This window comes from Melopsittacus undulatus, chromosome 1, assembly GCF_012275295.1.
Source record: "Melopsittacus undulatus isolate bMelUnd1 chromosome 1, bMelUnd1.mat.Z, whole genome shotgun sequence".
Lineage (NCBI taxonomy): Eukaryota > Metazoa > Chordata > Aves > Psittaciformes > Psittaculidae > Melopsittacus > Melopsittacus undulatus.
Genome location: NC_047527.1, coordinates 149,658 through 165,996, shown reverse-complemented (window position 1 = coordinate 165,996; position 16,339 = coordinate 149,658). Strand labels below are relative to the sequence as shown.

General features: G+C 51.5%; 1 protein-coding gene across 4 annotated transcripts in view; it reads left to right on the top strand.

Annotated features, from left to right (window-relative positions):
- SCRIB (scribble planar cell polarity protein) overlaps positions 1 to 16,339 on the top strand; it is a 100,582-nt gene that overhangs the window by 42,183 nt on the left and 42,060 nt on the right. For all 4 annotated transcript variants that reach the window (XM_034070232.1, XM_034070241.1, XM_034070246.1 and 1 more), the window contains exons 17-24: positions 2,230 to 2,319; positions 2,913 to 2,990; positions 5,966 to 6,280; positions 6,714 to 6,794; positions 12,458 to 12,721; positions 13,391 to 13,501; positions 14,018 to 14,194; positions 14,629 to 14,745. In XM_034070232.1, the coding sequence (XP_033926123.1) occupies positions 2,230 to 2,319; positions 2,913 to 2,990; positions 5,966 to 6,280; positions 6,714 to 6,794; positions 12,458 to 12,721; positions 13,391 to 13,501; positions 14,018 to 14,194; positions 14,629 to 14,745 (1,233 nt within the window). The remainder of the gene's footprint in view (positions 1 to 2,229; positions 2,320 to 2,912; positions 2,991 to 5,965; positions 6,281 to 6,713; positions 6,795 to 12,457; positions 12,722 to 13,390; positions 13,502 to 14,017; positions 14,195 to 14,628; positions 14,746 to 16,339) is intronic.

Genomic DNA, 16,339 nt, shown 5'->3' with positions numbered 1-16,339 from the left:
AGCACCTGGGCTGAAAGGTGGAACTGGATCAGCTTTAAGGCCATTAAAAGCTGCAAGGCCATTACAGGCTGCTGGATCCAGTTCCTTCCTGCTCAGGTGCATATTCACGTTCCTGATTCTTTTCAGACTTCAAACACACAGTTGCCAGTTCAGGTTCTTACCTGTTTTTATGGGAGAATTAATTTGCTTTGGGAGTTTGAAATCTTCTTTCCAGCCTAAATGTATTTATGTCCAATTCAAGCCCCTTTGCTGTTCTCTTGAGTTGAATAGGGTCTGATTCCTCCTGGGTGTTTTGCATTTTCAGTGTATGCTGATAGACAGGAGGGTCTTAACCCTCAGCCATTTTTCTGGCAAATTTCCCCATATTTTTGGTCTGGTTTCCATGAATTTGGGAAATCCATGGGGTTTGTTGTTGATCTTGCAGCTTGTTTGCACAGTCAACTTGGTGTGCAACAAGAAGTGGCTTTCTGTAACCAGTGACATTATATATTCACTGTCAAAACCAGCAATCCTGTCCTGTTGATTCAGGCACTGAGAAAATCCATCAGCTATCCTACTTGGAAATACTTGGATCCTGTTATTAGAACACCCTCCAATCTTTGTCTGGAAGCCTAGTTTTCTATCATTTTTAGAAGTTCTCATGTTGAATAAGGACATAAGTCTTAAGAGCATTACTAGGATCCAGCAAGACTGGAAGGATAAAAGTGATATTTGTAATAAGAGTTTAACAGACTTCTTCCTACAAGAATCCCAGGCTGGGGATTGGTTAGAAGGGACCTTAAGGCTGATCCAGTTCCAATCCCCTGCCATGGGCAGGGACACCTTCCACTAGAGCACGTTGCTCCAAGCCCCATCCAACACTGCCAGGAGTGGGGCATTGGAAGTGTTAGTCTAATCTATAACTGGGTTAACTTGTGCTGTCCATGACATACAATCCTATCTTATGGCTATCACATTTCTCTGTCTCACCTGAATTATCCTTGTCTTTCAGTACTTGGATTTTACTCAGTCTCTTGTTCTTGCACCAGGGAGGATGTACTCGTGCTCTGTCTAGAATCAGGGATTTCCTTGTGAAGATCTAGCAGCTTTCAGCTGCTTGTTGACTGGGCAGCAAAGGAAATGGCAGGAGCCTTGTAGTTCTGCACTCACTGTGGTGGTGGTGGTTCAGGTTTGGGTTAAGCTTAGCAGAACATGAAGCCCACAGGCTGTTGCTTCCATCACTGTAGGAAATGAAGAAGGATTTGGAGGGATGTTAAGGAAAGCAAATCTCCTGCTGCTTGTGCTGCCCAAGCTGTGGCCAGCCCAGGCCAAGCGACCTGATGCTGAAAGTAGACAACTCTGCAGCAGCCGCTCTCTGCTCTGGATGTTGTTTCCAGAGAAGGGACATCTGGAGGGCAGCAAATTTGGTTCTCTCCAGGAGTTTTATGTCATTTCTGTCACTCCCCTCACCAGCTCCTTGGTCCTTGGCCCTGACAGATCCCTGAGAGAGTCCTCTCCATGCCATTCCTTTCCCTGTGTCCTACCACACGCTCCCTGTCTTTGTCTCATGGGCAACATGAACAGTTGGTGTCCTGAAGCAATTTTAGTTCAAGGTTGACCAAAAGTTTTGCTGTTGTAAATGGGCATAATTTGGTTTGTTGAGGGGGGAGACAGGAATAGAAGAGATTTCTGGACTGCACAGATACAATCCTGAGCCTGCCTGTGCCAAGGGGAGAAGAGGAAGGAACCAGCAGGACAAAGCAGATGGCTTTTCTGGGATCACATATTGATTTCCATTGGTAGAGCAAAGCTAAGTGTCTGTCCAGGGTATTATGGGAGAGGCACCACTCTTGTTACTGTACACTGCATTGGGGTGACCCCCAGTCTCACAGCAGTTGTATGGAATCACACCCCAAAGGGAGCCATGTGGTAGAGCTGGGCTGTGATGTGACCATCCCCGTTTCTCCATCCAGCCCCATCCCACTGCTGCTCAGTTTACTTGGTGGTGGACATCTTGTTCAGAGTGTTCATTACAAGCAAACTGACTCCTGGTCTTGAGAGATGGACTCAAGTGAAGAAGAATCTTTGTTAATGTGTTGTGAGTTGGGTGACTGAGGCGTGGACACCATGGCTCACATGAGTGTGCATGCACATGAAGTTGATTCTCTTGTGCTTGTTCTTTAAGTCATCCCTTGCTCTTCAAGATGTTCTCCTGCTCTGACCTGTCCCCTGTGTCCCTTCTGCTTCCAGTTGACACTGACGATCGTGCGGCAGACGGGGGGGCTGGGCATCAGCATCGCGGGGGGCAAGGGCTCCACCCCCTATAAGGGTGACGATGAGGTAAGACCCTGGACCCACTTTCAGGCACTGGTTCTCTGTAGCTGGAGGTTGGGTGTCCGTAGGTGTCAGCTCTGTGGCTGGCTTGGGCTTCCAGAGCAAGGTGGGAGCAGCCCTCGCTCCAGCCTGAAACAGGAGCCTGGAAGGGCTGAGCCAGCTCATGCCTCTGGGGCACAACTAGAACCTTCCTGCCATGACCACCAAAAGCAGCAATGAGAAAGCTGCTTCCTTCCTATGGGTGTCCTGAGATACAGGACTCACAAGGCAAAGAGAATGGGGTTGTCATCCACACACGTGGTGGCATCAACTGTGTCATATTTTCATCCCACTGGAAAAGGATTGAAGGGTCATCATTCTCTTCTCCCCTTTGTCACGTATAGGGTAGCCCTGCAATGGGATTTCTTTCCCTTTTCAACCAGCTCATGAATGGGGTGATGTGGTTGTCTTGTCCCCACATCCCAGGGGATGGGATTGGTGAGGGATTGCCCTTAAAGTGGCCAGGATGGAATGGTGTCTTAGGTGGAGCAGGGTTGAGGGGTCTCTTAGGGGGTTGAGGGGTGGGCTCCACCCCTTCTAACAGGTACTGTTCTTTCCAGGGCATCTTCATTTCCCGTGTGTCAGAGGAGGGTCCTGCAGCTCGTGCAGGCGTTCGTGTTGGGGACAAGCTTCTGGAGGTAAGGACATAGCTACTATGGAGAATGAAATCCTGATGAGGGAAGGGAGAAGTGTGGGTTGGGATTTCTTGGCATCTCCCTAGTTTGAGGCCAAGTTAAACATCAGAAGTTGTGCAAGAACAGATTTTGAGAGATGAATGATTATTCCCTTTCCCTACAGTTCAGTTCATAGCACCCAATTATTTTGTGTAAAGTGGATCCCTCTTCAGTTACAACTTTGGAAAAGGCTCTTTTTTTCCCCACTCCTGATTCACTTCCCATGGTGCTTATTCACCAGTGCCTCCTGCAGGTGCCTGGACCTGCACAACACAACTCAGAGTTGTGATGTTCCTTCTAACCCACGTGGCTGAGGCACATCAGGCCTGGGTTCCATTCTCTTGGCTAGGAATTGCGAGGAATAACTCTACCCGAGAGCAGGGATGTGTTGGTCAGTAATGGAGACCATGATGGGAAGAAACCAAAAGTGCCATGAAGTGGAGGAGATAGATTTGAACACAGTTTCAGGCTGAGAGGCAGGCAAGGTCTCCTGAGAGCGTGTGTTAGTACAAAATGAGATAGCTGCTGGGAAATGCTTCATGGGCCCCACTTTGCATTTCCTCAGTTTCTGATGTGGTAGGACTTCTTCCTGAAATCATGGGAGCAACAGTGAAGGCAATCGTGTCACTTCCCTGAGAGCTGCAGAGCCTGGTGTCCTCCCTGCAAATATGTTGCTAGTTTTGCATGGGGAGGGAGGAAATAATCATGGAATTGTTCTGGTTGGAAAAACTCTTTGAGATCATCAAGTCCAGCCATAAACCTCACCCTGCCAAGGCCACCACTAAACCATGTCCCTCAGCACCACATCTGCACCTCTTTTAAATACCTCCAGGGACAGTGACTCCCCCACTGCCCTGGGCAGCCTGTTCAAGTGCTTCATAAACCCTCCCAGTGAAGAAGTTCTTCCTAATCTCCATGTAACCCTCCCCTGGTGCAGCTCAAAGCCATTCCCTCTTGTCTCATCCCTTGTTCCTTGGCAGGCACTTGGAGGGAGCCATCAGGTCACCCCTGAGCCTTCTCTTCTCCATCTGAACCCCCCAGGTTCCTCAGCCCTTCCCCATCACCCCTGGGCTCCAGGCCCTGCTCCAGCTCCATTGCCCTTCTCTGGCCCTGCTCCAGCCCCTCAAGGTCTCTCTTGGAGTGAGGGGCCCTGAGCTGAACACAGGATTTGAGGTGCAGCCTCAGCAGTGCCCAGTGCAGGGGCACAATCCTGCCCTGGCCCTGCTGCAGCACTGGTGCTGATACATCAGTGTATCATGTGTGTGGATGCCATTGGCTTCTTGGCTGCCTGGGCACAAACTGCTCATGTTTGGCTCTGTCGGTCAGTGCCCCCAGGTCCCTTTCCATGAGCAGCTTTCCAGCCACTCTTACCTAAGCCTGGAGCGTTGCATGGGGTTGTTGTGGCCCAAGTGCAGGACCAAGCACTGAGCCTTGTTGAACCTCATCCCACTGGCTTCTGTTCCTGGATCCAGTCTGTCCAGATGCCCCCAAAGAGCCTCCTGCCCTCCAGCAGATCAACACTCCCACCCAGATTGGTGTTGTCTGCAAACTTAGTGAGGGTGCCGCCGATCCCCTCATCCACATCACTGATAGAGGTTAAACAGAACTGGCCCCAGTCCTGAGCGGGGGGGAGCACTGCTTGAAGCTGGTGCCAACTGGATTGAACTTTATTCACCACCACTCTCTGGGCTTGGCCATTCAGCCAGTTCTTTACCCAGTGAACAGTGAATGAGTTTACCCATTCAAGCCATGAGCAGTCATTTTCTCCAGGAGAAGGCTGTGGGAAGAGGTGTCAAAGGCTTTACTGAAGTCTGGATAGAAAACATGCACAGTTCTTTCCTCATCCACTAAGTGTGTCACCTTGTCATAGGAGATCAGGTTGGTCAAGCAGGATCTGCCTCTCATAAAGCCCTGCTGGCTGTGCCTGATCGCCTGCTTGTCCTGCACATGCCATGTGCTGGCATTCCAGATGATCTGTTCCATGACCCTCCCCAGCACCTAGTCATTCTGACAGGCCTGGCTGTGTCAGGGTCTGAGGAGGTGGATATCCCTATTGAAGGTGAACAGGATGTTGTACTGAGATTGGGTAGAGGAGGCAGTTCTGGGTGAGTGATTATCTTGGAGTTTCAGAGAATCCCAGAACGGTTTGGGTTGGAAGGGACCTTAAAGCTCCTCCAGCCCCTGCCACAGGCAGAGACCCCTTCCCCTGGAGCAGGTTGCTCCAAGCCCCTGTGTCCAACCTGGCCTTGAGCACTGCCAGGGATGGGGCAGCCACAGCTGCTCTGGGCACCCTGTGCCAGCGCCTCAGCACCCTCCCAGGGAACAGCTTCTGCCTAAGAGCTCAGCTCAGTCTCCCCTCGGGCAGGTTCAAGCCATTCCCCTTGTCCTGTCCCTACAGGCCCTTGTCCCAAGCCCCTCTCCAGGTTCCCTGCAGCCCCTTTAGGCACTGGAACTGCTTTCAGGTCTCCCCTTCCCACAGCAGAGGGGCAGGATCCCCTCCCTGAGCTGCTGCTCCCACTCTGAGCTGCACCCAGCACACAGGGTGGTTCTGGGCTCAAGCAGTCACTGAAGCCAGTTCATGGGGAGCTTCTCCTCCCCCAGCCCCCCAAGTCCTGCTCCTTGAGGCTGAGTTAGTTTCCTGCAGGAGTGATACAGGTGATGGGGAAGTTGGAGCTCCCTATGGGGGGACATTTCCTCTTGAAGTTCTTTTACAGTGCTTGGCAGGAGCTACCTTGGACTGGGACAGGCACCTCCTGTGATGGGAGCTTTCTGTGCTGTGTGAGTGCAGGGAAACTCCCTCCAGGGCAGCATATGAGGTCTGGGTGTCCCTGTTGGAACAAGGTCTGGTTGTCCTTGTGGGAACAAGGTGTTGCCCCAGCTCTGCAGGGAGATGTGCTTCCAAGACCTCCCCATGGACCTGAGGTTGTGCCCATCCCCAGGTGAACGGTGTGTCCCTGCACTGTGCGGAGCATCACGTGGCGGTGGAAGCTCTGCGTGGATCAGGAAGCTCTGTGTCCATGACCGTCCTGCGGGAGCGGATGGTGGAGCCGGAGAACGCCATCACCGTCACAGCGCTGCGCCCCGAGGATGACTACAGCCCTCGGGAGAGGAGGGGTGGCCTTCGCTTCCCAGAGCGGCCTGAGGGAGCAGCTCCCACCGAGAGATATTCCACCTGCCTCGTGCGCAATGAGAAGGGTCTGGGCTTCAGCATTGCTGGTGGCAAAGGCTCCACACCCTACCGCGCTGGTGACACGGTCAGTAGTGATCCCATGGCAAGGGAGGTGCTTGGTCCTGAGTCTTGGCACTGCTGGAGCAGTGCAGGGTCTTCCTCACCCCTTGGGTGCTCAGCAGCGCAGCATGGCCCTGTGATCCGAGAGCTCTTAGGTCAGGGAAGGAGAGTTCAGGAGGAGGTGGGGTTGGGACTCACAGTCCCTGCCAGTGACATTTAATCCTCCCACTGCCCTCCTGACATATATTCCAGGCTCTCGGCCACGTGGAGGCTTTGCTGCAGCTGGAGTTTCTGCAGAAGCAGAAGAGGGTTTGTGCGGAGTGAGGAGCAGATGGGAAGTGCCAGGACAGGGGAGGGGAAGGGGCTGGGATGTTCCTGGTGTCCTGGAGTGATTGTGGGCAGCCAGGCCGTGGTGACAGAGAGCTCGGGCTGCTCTGACCCTTGTGACTGTGTTTCAGGGGATCTTTATCTCACGGATTGCAGAGGGTGGCGCAGCCCATCGGGACGGAATCCTGCACGTAGGAGATCGGGTCATCTCGGTGAGTGGAGGCATCTCACTCAGCTCCCTGCCCTCCCTCACACTTTTCTTGCCATTACAGCTGGATTTTGAGGGTCCTTTTTTCAGCTCCTGAGCCTTCTGGGGAACAGTTCATCTTGGTGGTCCTGCCCCTGCCTGGTGGGTGCAGTTAATGCTTCCCTTCTCCCCACACACTCCGTGTGAATTCTTCACCATTGGAAGCTGGTGTCTCTCCAGAGCTGGTAGGACAGCCTGAGAGGGCTCTGGGCAGCACGGTGTGTGTGGTGGGAACCCTCTGGGAGCAGCTGACTGTCTCCCTATGGGGAGCAGGGTGGCAGGGGCAGCAGAGGGAGGCTCCATGGGGTGGTGTGGAGCTGGCAGAGCATCCTATGGTGCTTCCCTCTGCTTCCATGTGAAACTCCAGCCCCAGTTTCCCTTCCTGTCTGTGCTGGTGGTTTGGATCTCGCCACTCCCTCTAACCTTGAGTCTCTCTGCCTCACATGTCACTTGCTCCCATCCTGTGGGAGTCTGCTGAGCTTCCTGACCCTCTTCCCAAGCTGCATGCTGCCTCCGAGGGAAGGCTCCTGCATCCTGCTGCTGGTGGTGGGTTTCTGGTCCAGCTCTTGTGGTAAGAGCATGTATTACCACAGAGCTGGCGTGAGTAAACACTGATACAGCCTTGTCAGTGCTGGCTTCTGTCTGCTCTATCCCTAGGCTGAGGGCTGTGTTATATTTGCTCTGGCACAGAATTTCAGTGGAGCTCTGGCCCAGGTCTGGCACTGGTGTCGTGGCAGAGACTTGGACTTGTGCAGCATCTCTCCCCACATCCAGTGCTCCCCCTTTCTCCCCAGATCAAGCTCTGACCTTGATGGTTGTCAGATAGCCTAAATATTTTGGATTTGCTCATTGTGTGATGCTCTGCTGGTACAGAGGCATGACTGAGAGGCATGACTGAGAGGCATAATTGCAGACACAGAGCCTATCACATATCACTGATTTGCTCTACCTGTGGCTGAAAGGAAACAAAGGACCTCAGAACAGAGTCAAAAGTCAAACCTTTCCACCCCCCATTAGCAGTTCTATTTATATCTGTGTGGAGCTTCATAGGAAAAGCTGATGCAATTCCCTAGTTAGAGCTTTCAGTGTCTTCAGACTGCAGTGTCCGGGCTCAGGTTCACACAGCTCAGGGCCTTTGCTAGATGTGGATGAATCATTGGTGGCTTTAGTCCTCTCTCAGCCCCAACAACAGTGATGAGTTCTGGCATAGCTAGAAATATGTCCATGCTGGAGACCACGGTCCTCTGCTCTCAAGGGCGTTACCTGTGCTGAAGTGTGTGTAGTCATTCAGAGCTTGGAGCTGAGCATTAGCTGCGGATCCAATCTTGTGCTCAGTTATGATGGAAGTGGGAACAAACCATTATCTTCCAGCAGAACATTTCCCTGCTCTGGACTATTCACACAACTTCTGTGCCTTCCAGCAAGTGTTTTGCTCCTCCAGCAGCCGTGTCTCTGGGCAGCAGTTCCCTTAATGCCTTTTCTGCTGGTGGGGTTCCCTGCTAAGGGTGATACCCATCATGTAGTGTTACGTCCTGAGGCCTCTCATATCTTCAGTGACATTTGTCCTCCGGAGTATCTACTCTCTGTAAGAGGAACGTGAGCAGCTCTCTGAGTTCTGCTGTCTCTGGTGAAACCTGGTGCTAGGTTGGAGCTGTGGGGCTGTGCTGGCCCAGTGGTGTTGAGTGCCTGTTCTCTTCAGAGCAGAGCCCTTATAGCATCACAGGAAGCCCCTCTTTACCACAACTCTTTTGAGGCAGTGGTTGCCCATTTTTATTGGAAAGCTTTTCAGGATGTGATGATTCCTGGGATGTGCAGTGCAGGTTGCATGTGTTCCCCTGGGTCTGTATGGGGAGAGCAGGAGGGGCCTTGTTAGTATCATGTAATTATGGAATGGTTTTGGTTAAAGGGATCCAGCCCCAACCCCTGCCACAGGCAGGGACCCCTTCCACTGGAGCAGGGTGCTCCAAGCCCCTGTGTCCAACCTGGCCTTGAGCACTGCCAGGGGTGGGGCAGCCACAGCTTCTCTGGGCACCCTGTGCCAGCGCCTCAGCACCCTCACAGGGAAGAGCTTCTGCCTAAGAGCTCAGCTCAGTCTCCCCTTGGGTAGGTTCAAGCCATTCCCCTTGGCCTGTCCCTACAGGCCCTTGTCCCAAGCCCCTCTCCAGGTTTGCTGTAGCCTCTTTAGGCACTGGAGCTGCTCTCAGGTCTCCCCTTCAGGAGCCTTCTCTTGTCCAGGCTGCCCCAGCCCAGCTCTCTCAACCTGGCTCCAGAGCAGAGCTGCTGCAGGGCAGGATAGAGGTGGTTTCATAGGTTCTGCAGGCAGAAGCCCATTTCCAAAGCCATACCCTCCTAGTCATGCCTCAGTTCTCATTTTTCCAAAGGGTTGTTGTTTTCTTAGGAAAAGCAGTACAGCACAGCCTCATCCTCTTCCCCTGTGCTCTAAATCATCCTGGACTTCTCTGCAGAGGAAGGACTGGGATAGCTCCTTTTATTTTCTTAAGGGAGCTTTGAGTACATGGATTGAAGAGCCCAGCCTGGATCTCTCTTCAGAGTTAACACCCACAGAACTCACCATTAACTCCCGACCTTTCTGTTATATGTATTATATTGTGGTGTGTCTTGAGAGTCATTTGGGTAGTGAAAGAGTTGGGCAGGGAGCTGCAAGGGGGGAATGCTGGAGAGTTTCTGTTGTGGAATGGGAATCCAGCAGGGAGAGTGCAGGACTGGGAGTAGTGGCTAAGGGCAGCTGGTTTTTTGGGAATAGGACTGGGAGTAGACTGAAGTAAACTGATTCTGGGGGATTTAGGGCAGCAGGAGCACCAGGCAGCACATGGGATCCCAGTGATAGCAGTCTGATTGCTGAGGAATTTGGCAGAGTAATACAACTCCTTGGCACATGGAAAAATTTGTGGAGCAGGGAAGGACAGATGAAAGTCCCCCTTCCTCTGGGGACTCAGGTAGCTGGGCTGCACTGGTTGGCCTTATTCTCTTGCAAAGCAGAGACTTAGCAATAAGGACCACTGCAAACTACCTGTCCAGAAGCTGGGAAGGCATCACGATTGCCAGGTGATGGAGAAGTTAGTGAGAAGGGCTGTTACATATGCTATTCCTCTGACTCAGGATGTTCTGTGTCCCTTTCATTAGCCTGGGGAAGTATCACTGGATACTTTTGCTCTGACCAAGTCTGACCATTCTCATCTTCTTGTCAACGGCAGAAAGTGACAGTGGGGATGTGTAGGTCAGGAGCAGGAGCTGCTGCAGCAGGTCTGTCTGGGGAGTATCTGGGCCTTGGTCTGGTGATCAAAACCTGGGACCAACCCTCTTCTGTGTGTCATCTTGGTTAAGAGTCAGTGTATCAGGTAGACAGGAGGACCCAAGGAATCCCCCTTCCCAGTTCACTGGACACAAGGCTGCCACTGTTCCGTGTTCCCAGGTCCAGCCATCAGGAAGGTTGTATGCAGATTCCAGAGGTGAAACATCCTGCAGCCATGGCTGGGCACAGATTTACACAGGCAAGAAGGAGGGCAGCACCTTCACAGGCACCCACATAAGCACAAGCAGATCCTTACAGGGCATGACCAACACAGAGAACCCTGTTTCTGTCCTCTGGCTAATCGTAGAATCATGGAATGGTTTGGGTTGGAAGAGACCTTAAAGCTCATCCAGTTCCAGCCCCCTGCCACAGTCAGGGACCCCTTCCCCTGGAGCAGGGTGCTCCAAGCCCCTGTGTCCAACCTGGCCTTGAACACTGCCAGGGATGGGGCAGCCACAGCTTCTCTGGGCACCCTGTGCCAGCGCCTCAGCACCCTCGTGTACCATTGGAGTGATTCCATTAATGGTCCATCTGTGTCTTGAGTCTTGTCCCCATGAGCTGTGTTTCACTGAGCTCTGTGCACTCGTGTGTTTATTATCTTTCCTGCTTATTACCTTGTCTCTTGTGCTCAGCAGCCGTTACCCAGGTACCTTCACATCCTTACCCTTCCTGTGTGCCTGGACAGGCTGGAATTGCCTCCACATCCTTGTGCTCCTCCTCTGTGGCTGGTGCCAAAGGTGTCGCTTTGGGGACAATCCTTTGTGTAGAGGAGATACTGTGGGGCTGAGAGTTCCCTGTCTGTCTCCACATAGTGTGGGGTGTTTTTGTCTGTCTTATTCCATGTCATGAGCAGGTTGGGTCAGGGGGTGGTGATGGAGCTTCTGGACAAAGCCTTGTAGATTGTTTGCAGTCAGCATTGTCCAGAAGCTGTTCTTGGGAGAAGCTGGGGAGTAACTGCAATATTCCTGGGAATCAGTGAGGAATCAGGCTACAAAATCCACTTGCTGTGGCTGTTACAAAGTCACATTATTATTTCATCAGCTGATCAGACTCCATCTCAACAGCTGTATTTTCATGTCCTCAGAGTTCATTTTGGGAAGCTTTTCCAGAACCTGAGGACTAGAAACCTTGTAATTCTCAGCTTCAGCTTTGTCATGGCAAGTTCCATCCTTTGGCAGTGTTTTAGCTGAGCTCTCCTCTCAGCATTCTGTCCCTCAGACATTGATGGAGAACAGCCACATCCTTTCTGGTGCTTTGAGTTCCCAGGCAGGCTAGTTTAGATGTTAATGTAGAAAGACTGCCTCTTGCATCCTGTGAACTTATGTTAGATCATTCTTGTGTGTGTGAAGGATGAGAATCGAACACAGGTTCAGCTGAGTTCTCTTCAGTGTTTGGTCTGAATGTCTTTGGCTTCCCTGCCTGTTTTGGAAGTGCCTCTTTGTCTTTCACTGATATCACAAGTTGTATTCTTGAAATTATTTAGCAGAGTATATTGGACAATGGGTTCTTGTCCAAAAGAATTCCAGTTTTCCCCTTGTGTCCACACTTGGTCACCGTGGATCAGCAGTCTCTTTCTCAGCCCTTCCAAGTGTTTTTAAACCTGGGGGGCATTTTTTATGGCTTAAAACTGACGTTTTCCCCAGCCCACCATGACCTTGCCCAGCATGGGCAGCCCAGTGACAGGTCCTGGCACATCAGCTCATGCTCTCCAGTGCCTGTGTCTGGGCTTTTGGAGTGATTGATGAGCTCAAATGGCTGAGTGCAAAGGCAGCTGATGCAATAGTACATTAGTGTGCAGTGGCATCACTTGTGGGAATTGCTGGGTTTTTTTCATCCCATGTTGAGATCTCTGGAGCCATTCCTTTAATGCAGTCTCTTGGGCTTCTTTTGCCATGATCAAGTAGGAAAGCTGGAATGCAAAGCCTGAAAGGAGTGGCAGCGACTCTCCTGGTAGTGCTGAGCCACAGCATAGCCAGGCTTGTGGTGCTCCAGGAGGTACAAGGGGCAGCGTGCTTGAACTTCATGATCCCCTGGAGCATCACTGGTGCCTTTAGGGCTTGGAGGTGTACAAGAAGGTGGAAAAGGGGCTAGTAGACTGCCTAGAAAGGGATTGTGGTCAGGTAGAATCAGCAGATGCCTCTTTCTTTTGCAGTTAGGAAGGAGTGGGGTAAGTTACAGGGTGATCTGGGGAACAGGCTCTTGAGAAGGGGCAGTTCCAGCAGGACACGAAAATACGCCCTTAGTGTGCTTGGCTGCGTGTTAAATGGCAGGGTGTACTCGGGCCACAGTCTGACGCTGTTTGCGGGTTGTTCTAGATCAATGGGGTAGACATGACAGAAGCCAGGCATGATCAGGCAGTAGCGCTGCTTACCGCATCCTCCCCCACCATCGCGCTGCTGGTAGAGAGACAGGGTGTGGAGCAGCTCAGCGACGGAGATGCGCCCGGCACAGCACGGGCACGGATGCACTCACCACCACCGCCCCCCGGCCCTGGCCCCGGGGACAGCCCACACGAGGATGCACCGGTGCCGCTGAAGAACCACCTCTCCAAAGGGATGGAGGATCAGTATCCCATTGAGGTGAGGGTCTGCTGGAATCAGAACCATGGAATGGTTTGGGTGGAAGGAACCTGGAAGCTCAACAAGTTCCAACCCCTGCCATGGGCAGGGACACCTTCCACTGGAGCAGGTTCCTCCAAGCCCTTGTGTCCAACCTGGCCTTGAGCACTGCCAGGGATGGGGCAGCCACAGCTTCTCTGGGCACCCTGTGCCAGTGCCTCAGCACCCTCACAGGGAAGAGCTTCTGCCTCAGAGCTCAGCTCAGTCTCCCCTCTGGCAGGTTCAAGCCATTCCCCTTGCCCTGTCCCTACAGGCCCTTGTCCAAAGTCTCTCTCCAGGTTTCCTGCAGCCCCTTTAAGCACTGGAGCTGCTCTCAGGTCTCCCCTTCAGGAGCCTTCTCTTGTCCAGGCTGCCCCAGCCCAGCTCTCTCAACCTGGCTCCAGAGAAGAGCTGCTCCAGCTCTCTGGAATGTGGGATAGTATAATCTTGAATATTTTTAATTTGAAAAATCAGTACTCTGATGAGGGCTGGCAGCTGTATTACTGGGGTGTGGAGAAGTAAAAGGGAACCTTCTTGTTCTATGGGTATTTATCTTGTGCTCACACCTACAAAACATCCCTGACTCTGTGTTTGTTTGTGCTCCTTACAGTATCCTTTATTACCTTTGACTCTGCTTCTTGTTCCCTCCAGGAAATTCATCTTGTGAAGGCAGGTGGTCCCCTGGGACTCAGCATTGTCGGAGGCAGTGACCATTCAAGCCATCCATTTGGGATTCATGAACCTGGTGTCTTCATTTCAAAGGTAGAGTCTGAGCTCTTTAGTTATTGGGTTAAGATGAAGGATTTTGATGCAAGAGTGTGAGAAGTACAGCATAGGTTGAAAACATGGGGTGTGGGAGGGATGTGTGCACATGTGAAATGCTTATACCAGACATGCTGCTGCTGTTGTAGGAGTCTAAATGGCATGTAGAAGTCTCTGAAGGTGATCTGTTTGGGGAGAGGTAGCTTTTGAACTTGCTGAGGTTGTGTTAGCTTTTCATGAATGCTGGAAAGCTGCAGACACACAAAGCCAGTCATCACGCAGCGAGTTTTCATGGGGTTCAGATGAAAATGATAATATGATAATAAGAATATATCGAATTAAAGGAAATCTTTCTTCATTCTTTGCCAGTGTTCACAAATTGGGGAACTTGAGTTGCAGAGAGAAAAATCAAAACAGGCCTCAGAGGATGGGAGGATGGGACACAATCAGTGTCTCTCCAAGGACAGATTGACTTCCCTTCCCTTCTCTGGTTGTAATATCAATGCCTCTTTACAGGTGATTCCCCGTGGACTGGCATCTCGCAGTGGGCTCCGGGTAGGGGACAGGATCCTGGAGGTAAATAGCATTGACCTGCGCCATGCTACCCACCAGGAAGCAGTCAATGCCCTGCTCTCCAACACCCAGGAGCTGACCATGTTAGTGAGGCGAGATCCACCACCACCGGGTATGCAGGTATGTTCTCAGTAGGAGAACTGGGGAGCATCACACTCCTCTTTATAGAAGAAACACTTCTGAAGGCAGTTTCTGATCTAGCTGGAAGTCTGGGACTAGGATACAACCAAACTTCCAGGTGAAATTGCCTCATCTCTTGGAAGAACCCAGTCTCTTGTAAGTACTTGTCTAGTTGAGGACTGTGGAAGATCTCTTGCCATGCCAGTGGTGATGCTGTTATCAGAGAGTGATCAGATTTCATGAAGACCAGACTTGAAGAGGAGACAGAAAAGAGCAGAGCCTCATCACAAAAATAAACTGTGCCCAATGAGTGCAAGGTCAAATTCAGGTCCTTTTCAGGGTGTTTAGAATATGACCAGCTACTAGGAGTGTTTCATCTACAATTTCAGTGTGATCTTGATCCAGAAACAAGGAGACCTGTTCTGTGTTCACAGGAGATATGCATTGAAAAGGCTCCAGGAGAAAAGCTGGGCATCAGCATCCGGGGTGGAGCAAAAGGTCACGCTGGAAACCCATTTGATCCCACTGATGAAGGCATCTTCATTTCTAAGGTACCAGACACTAACTCTGCACTTGGCTGCATGCAAGGACTGCTAGGGAAACGGGAATGCCTGTGGAATTTGATGTGCTCTCTCCACTTTTCGCTGGGTACATCAGTTCTCCTGCAGTATTCAGAATCCACTGAAGGTCATCTCTTTGCCTTTATTTTGCCTTGGGTTTCTTCTCTTGACTTTGTTTTTTTATCGTGAATCTACGTATCATTCCTTTCACCCTCCATTCTTGTTGCTTTCCCAAGTGCTTATGGCCTTCCTGCTCACTAAAACCTGCATGGTCTCCTTTCCTTACATTCAAAACATTATGAATTGCTCACCCTTCTCCTGTGCAACACACTGTGTGATTCTGTTCCCTTTCCTTTGTGAATGACAGCTTGTCCCTTTTTCCCAAGAAATATTACATACTTTCTTTTCAGCAATACCCTATATAAGCTTATGCTCCTCCTGACCTTTACCAAAAAATATTGCCTCTTCTTTCCTGCTAGCACAGAGCATAGTGATAAATGGTGTCATTTTTGGTCTTGCTGCTGACCAAAAGGGGACTCTGGATGTTTACATTAATGTCATTTGTTCCCTCTTTAGCTCATATAGTGAGGTAGAAATTGTGCTCTAGCTCTAGATGTCTTAATAGTCACAGAATCACAGAGTGGTTTGGGGTTGGAAGGGACCTTAAAGTTCATTCAGTTCAAAACCCTCTGCCATGGGCAGGGGTACCTTCCACTAGAGCAGGTTGCTCCAAGCCCCATCCAACCTGGCCTTGAACCCTGCCAGGGATGGGGCAGCCACAGCTTCTCTGGGCACCCCATGCCAGCACCTCAGCACCCTCATAGGGAAGAGCTTCTGCCTAAGAGCTCATCTCAATCTCCCCTCTGTCAGGTTAAAGCCTTGTCCTGTCCCTACAGGCCCTTGTCCCAAGCCCCTCTCCAGGTTCCCTGTAGCCCCTTTAGGCCCTGGAGCTGCTCTCAGCTCTCCCCTTCAGGAGCCTTCTCTTGCCCAGGCTGCCCCAGCCCAGCTCTCTCAGCCTGGCTTCAGAGCAGAGCTGCTCCAGCCCTCGCAGCAGCTCCGTGGCCTCCTTTGGACTCATTCCAACAGCTCCACATCCCTCTTGTGCTGGGGTCCTCTTGCGGTTTAAGCCCAGCTGGCAGCCCAGAACCATGCAGTCACTCACTCACTCCCCCCGCTTCTTCCCTCTGCTCTCAGAGGGATGGGGAGCAGGATCAAAAGAATGTAACTCCCACAGGTTGAGATAAGAACAGTCCAGTAACTAAGGTATAACACAAATCACTACTGCTACCACCAATAATAATAATGATAAGGAAACAACAAGGGAAGAGAATACAACCGCTCACCACCCACCAACTGATACCCAGCCTGACCCAAGCAGTGACCTAGCCCTTCCAGGTAACTCTCCTCAGTTTATATACTGGCCATGACGTGCTGTGGTATGGAATACCTCTTTGACTAGTTTGGGTCAGGTGTCCTGTTTCTGCTTCCTCCTGGCTTCCCCTCCTCCCTGGCAGAGCGTGAGACTCAGAAAGTCCTTGGTCAGAGTCAACGTTACTGAGCAGCAACTAGGAACATCGGTGTTATC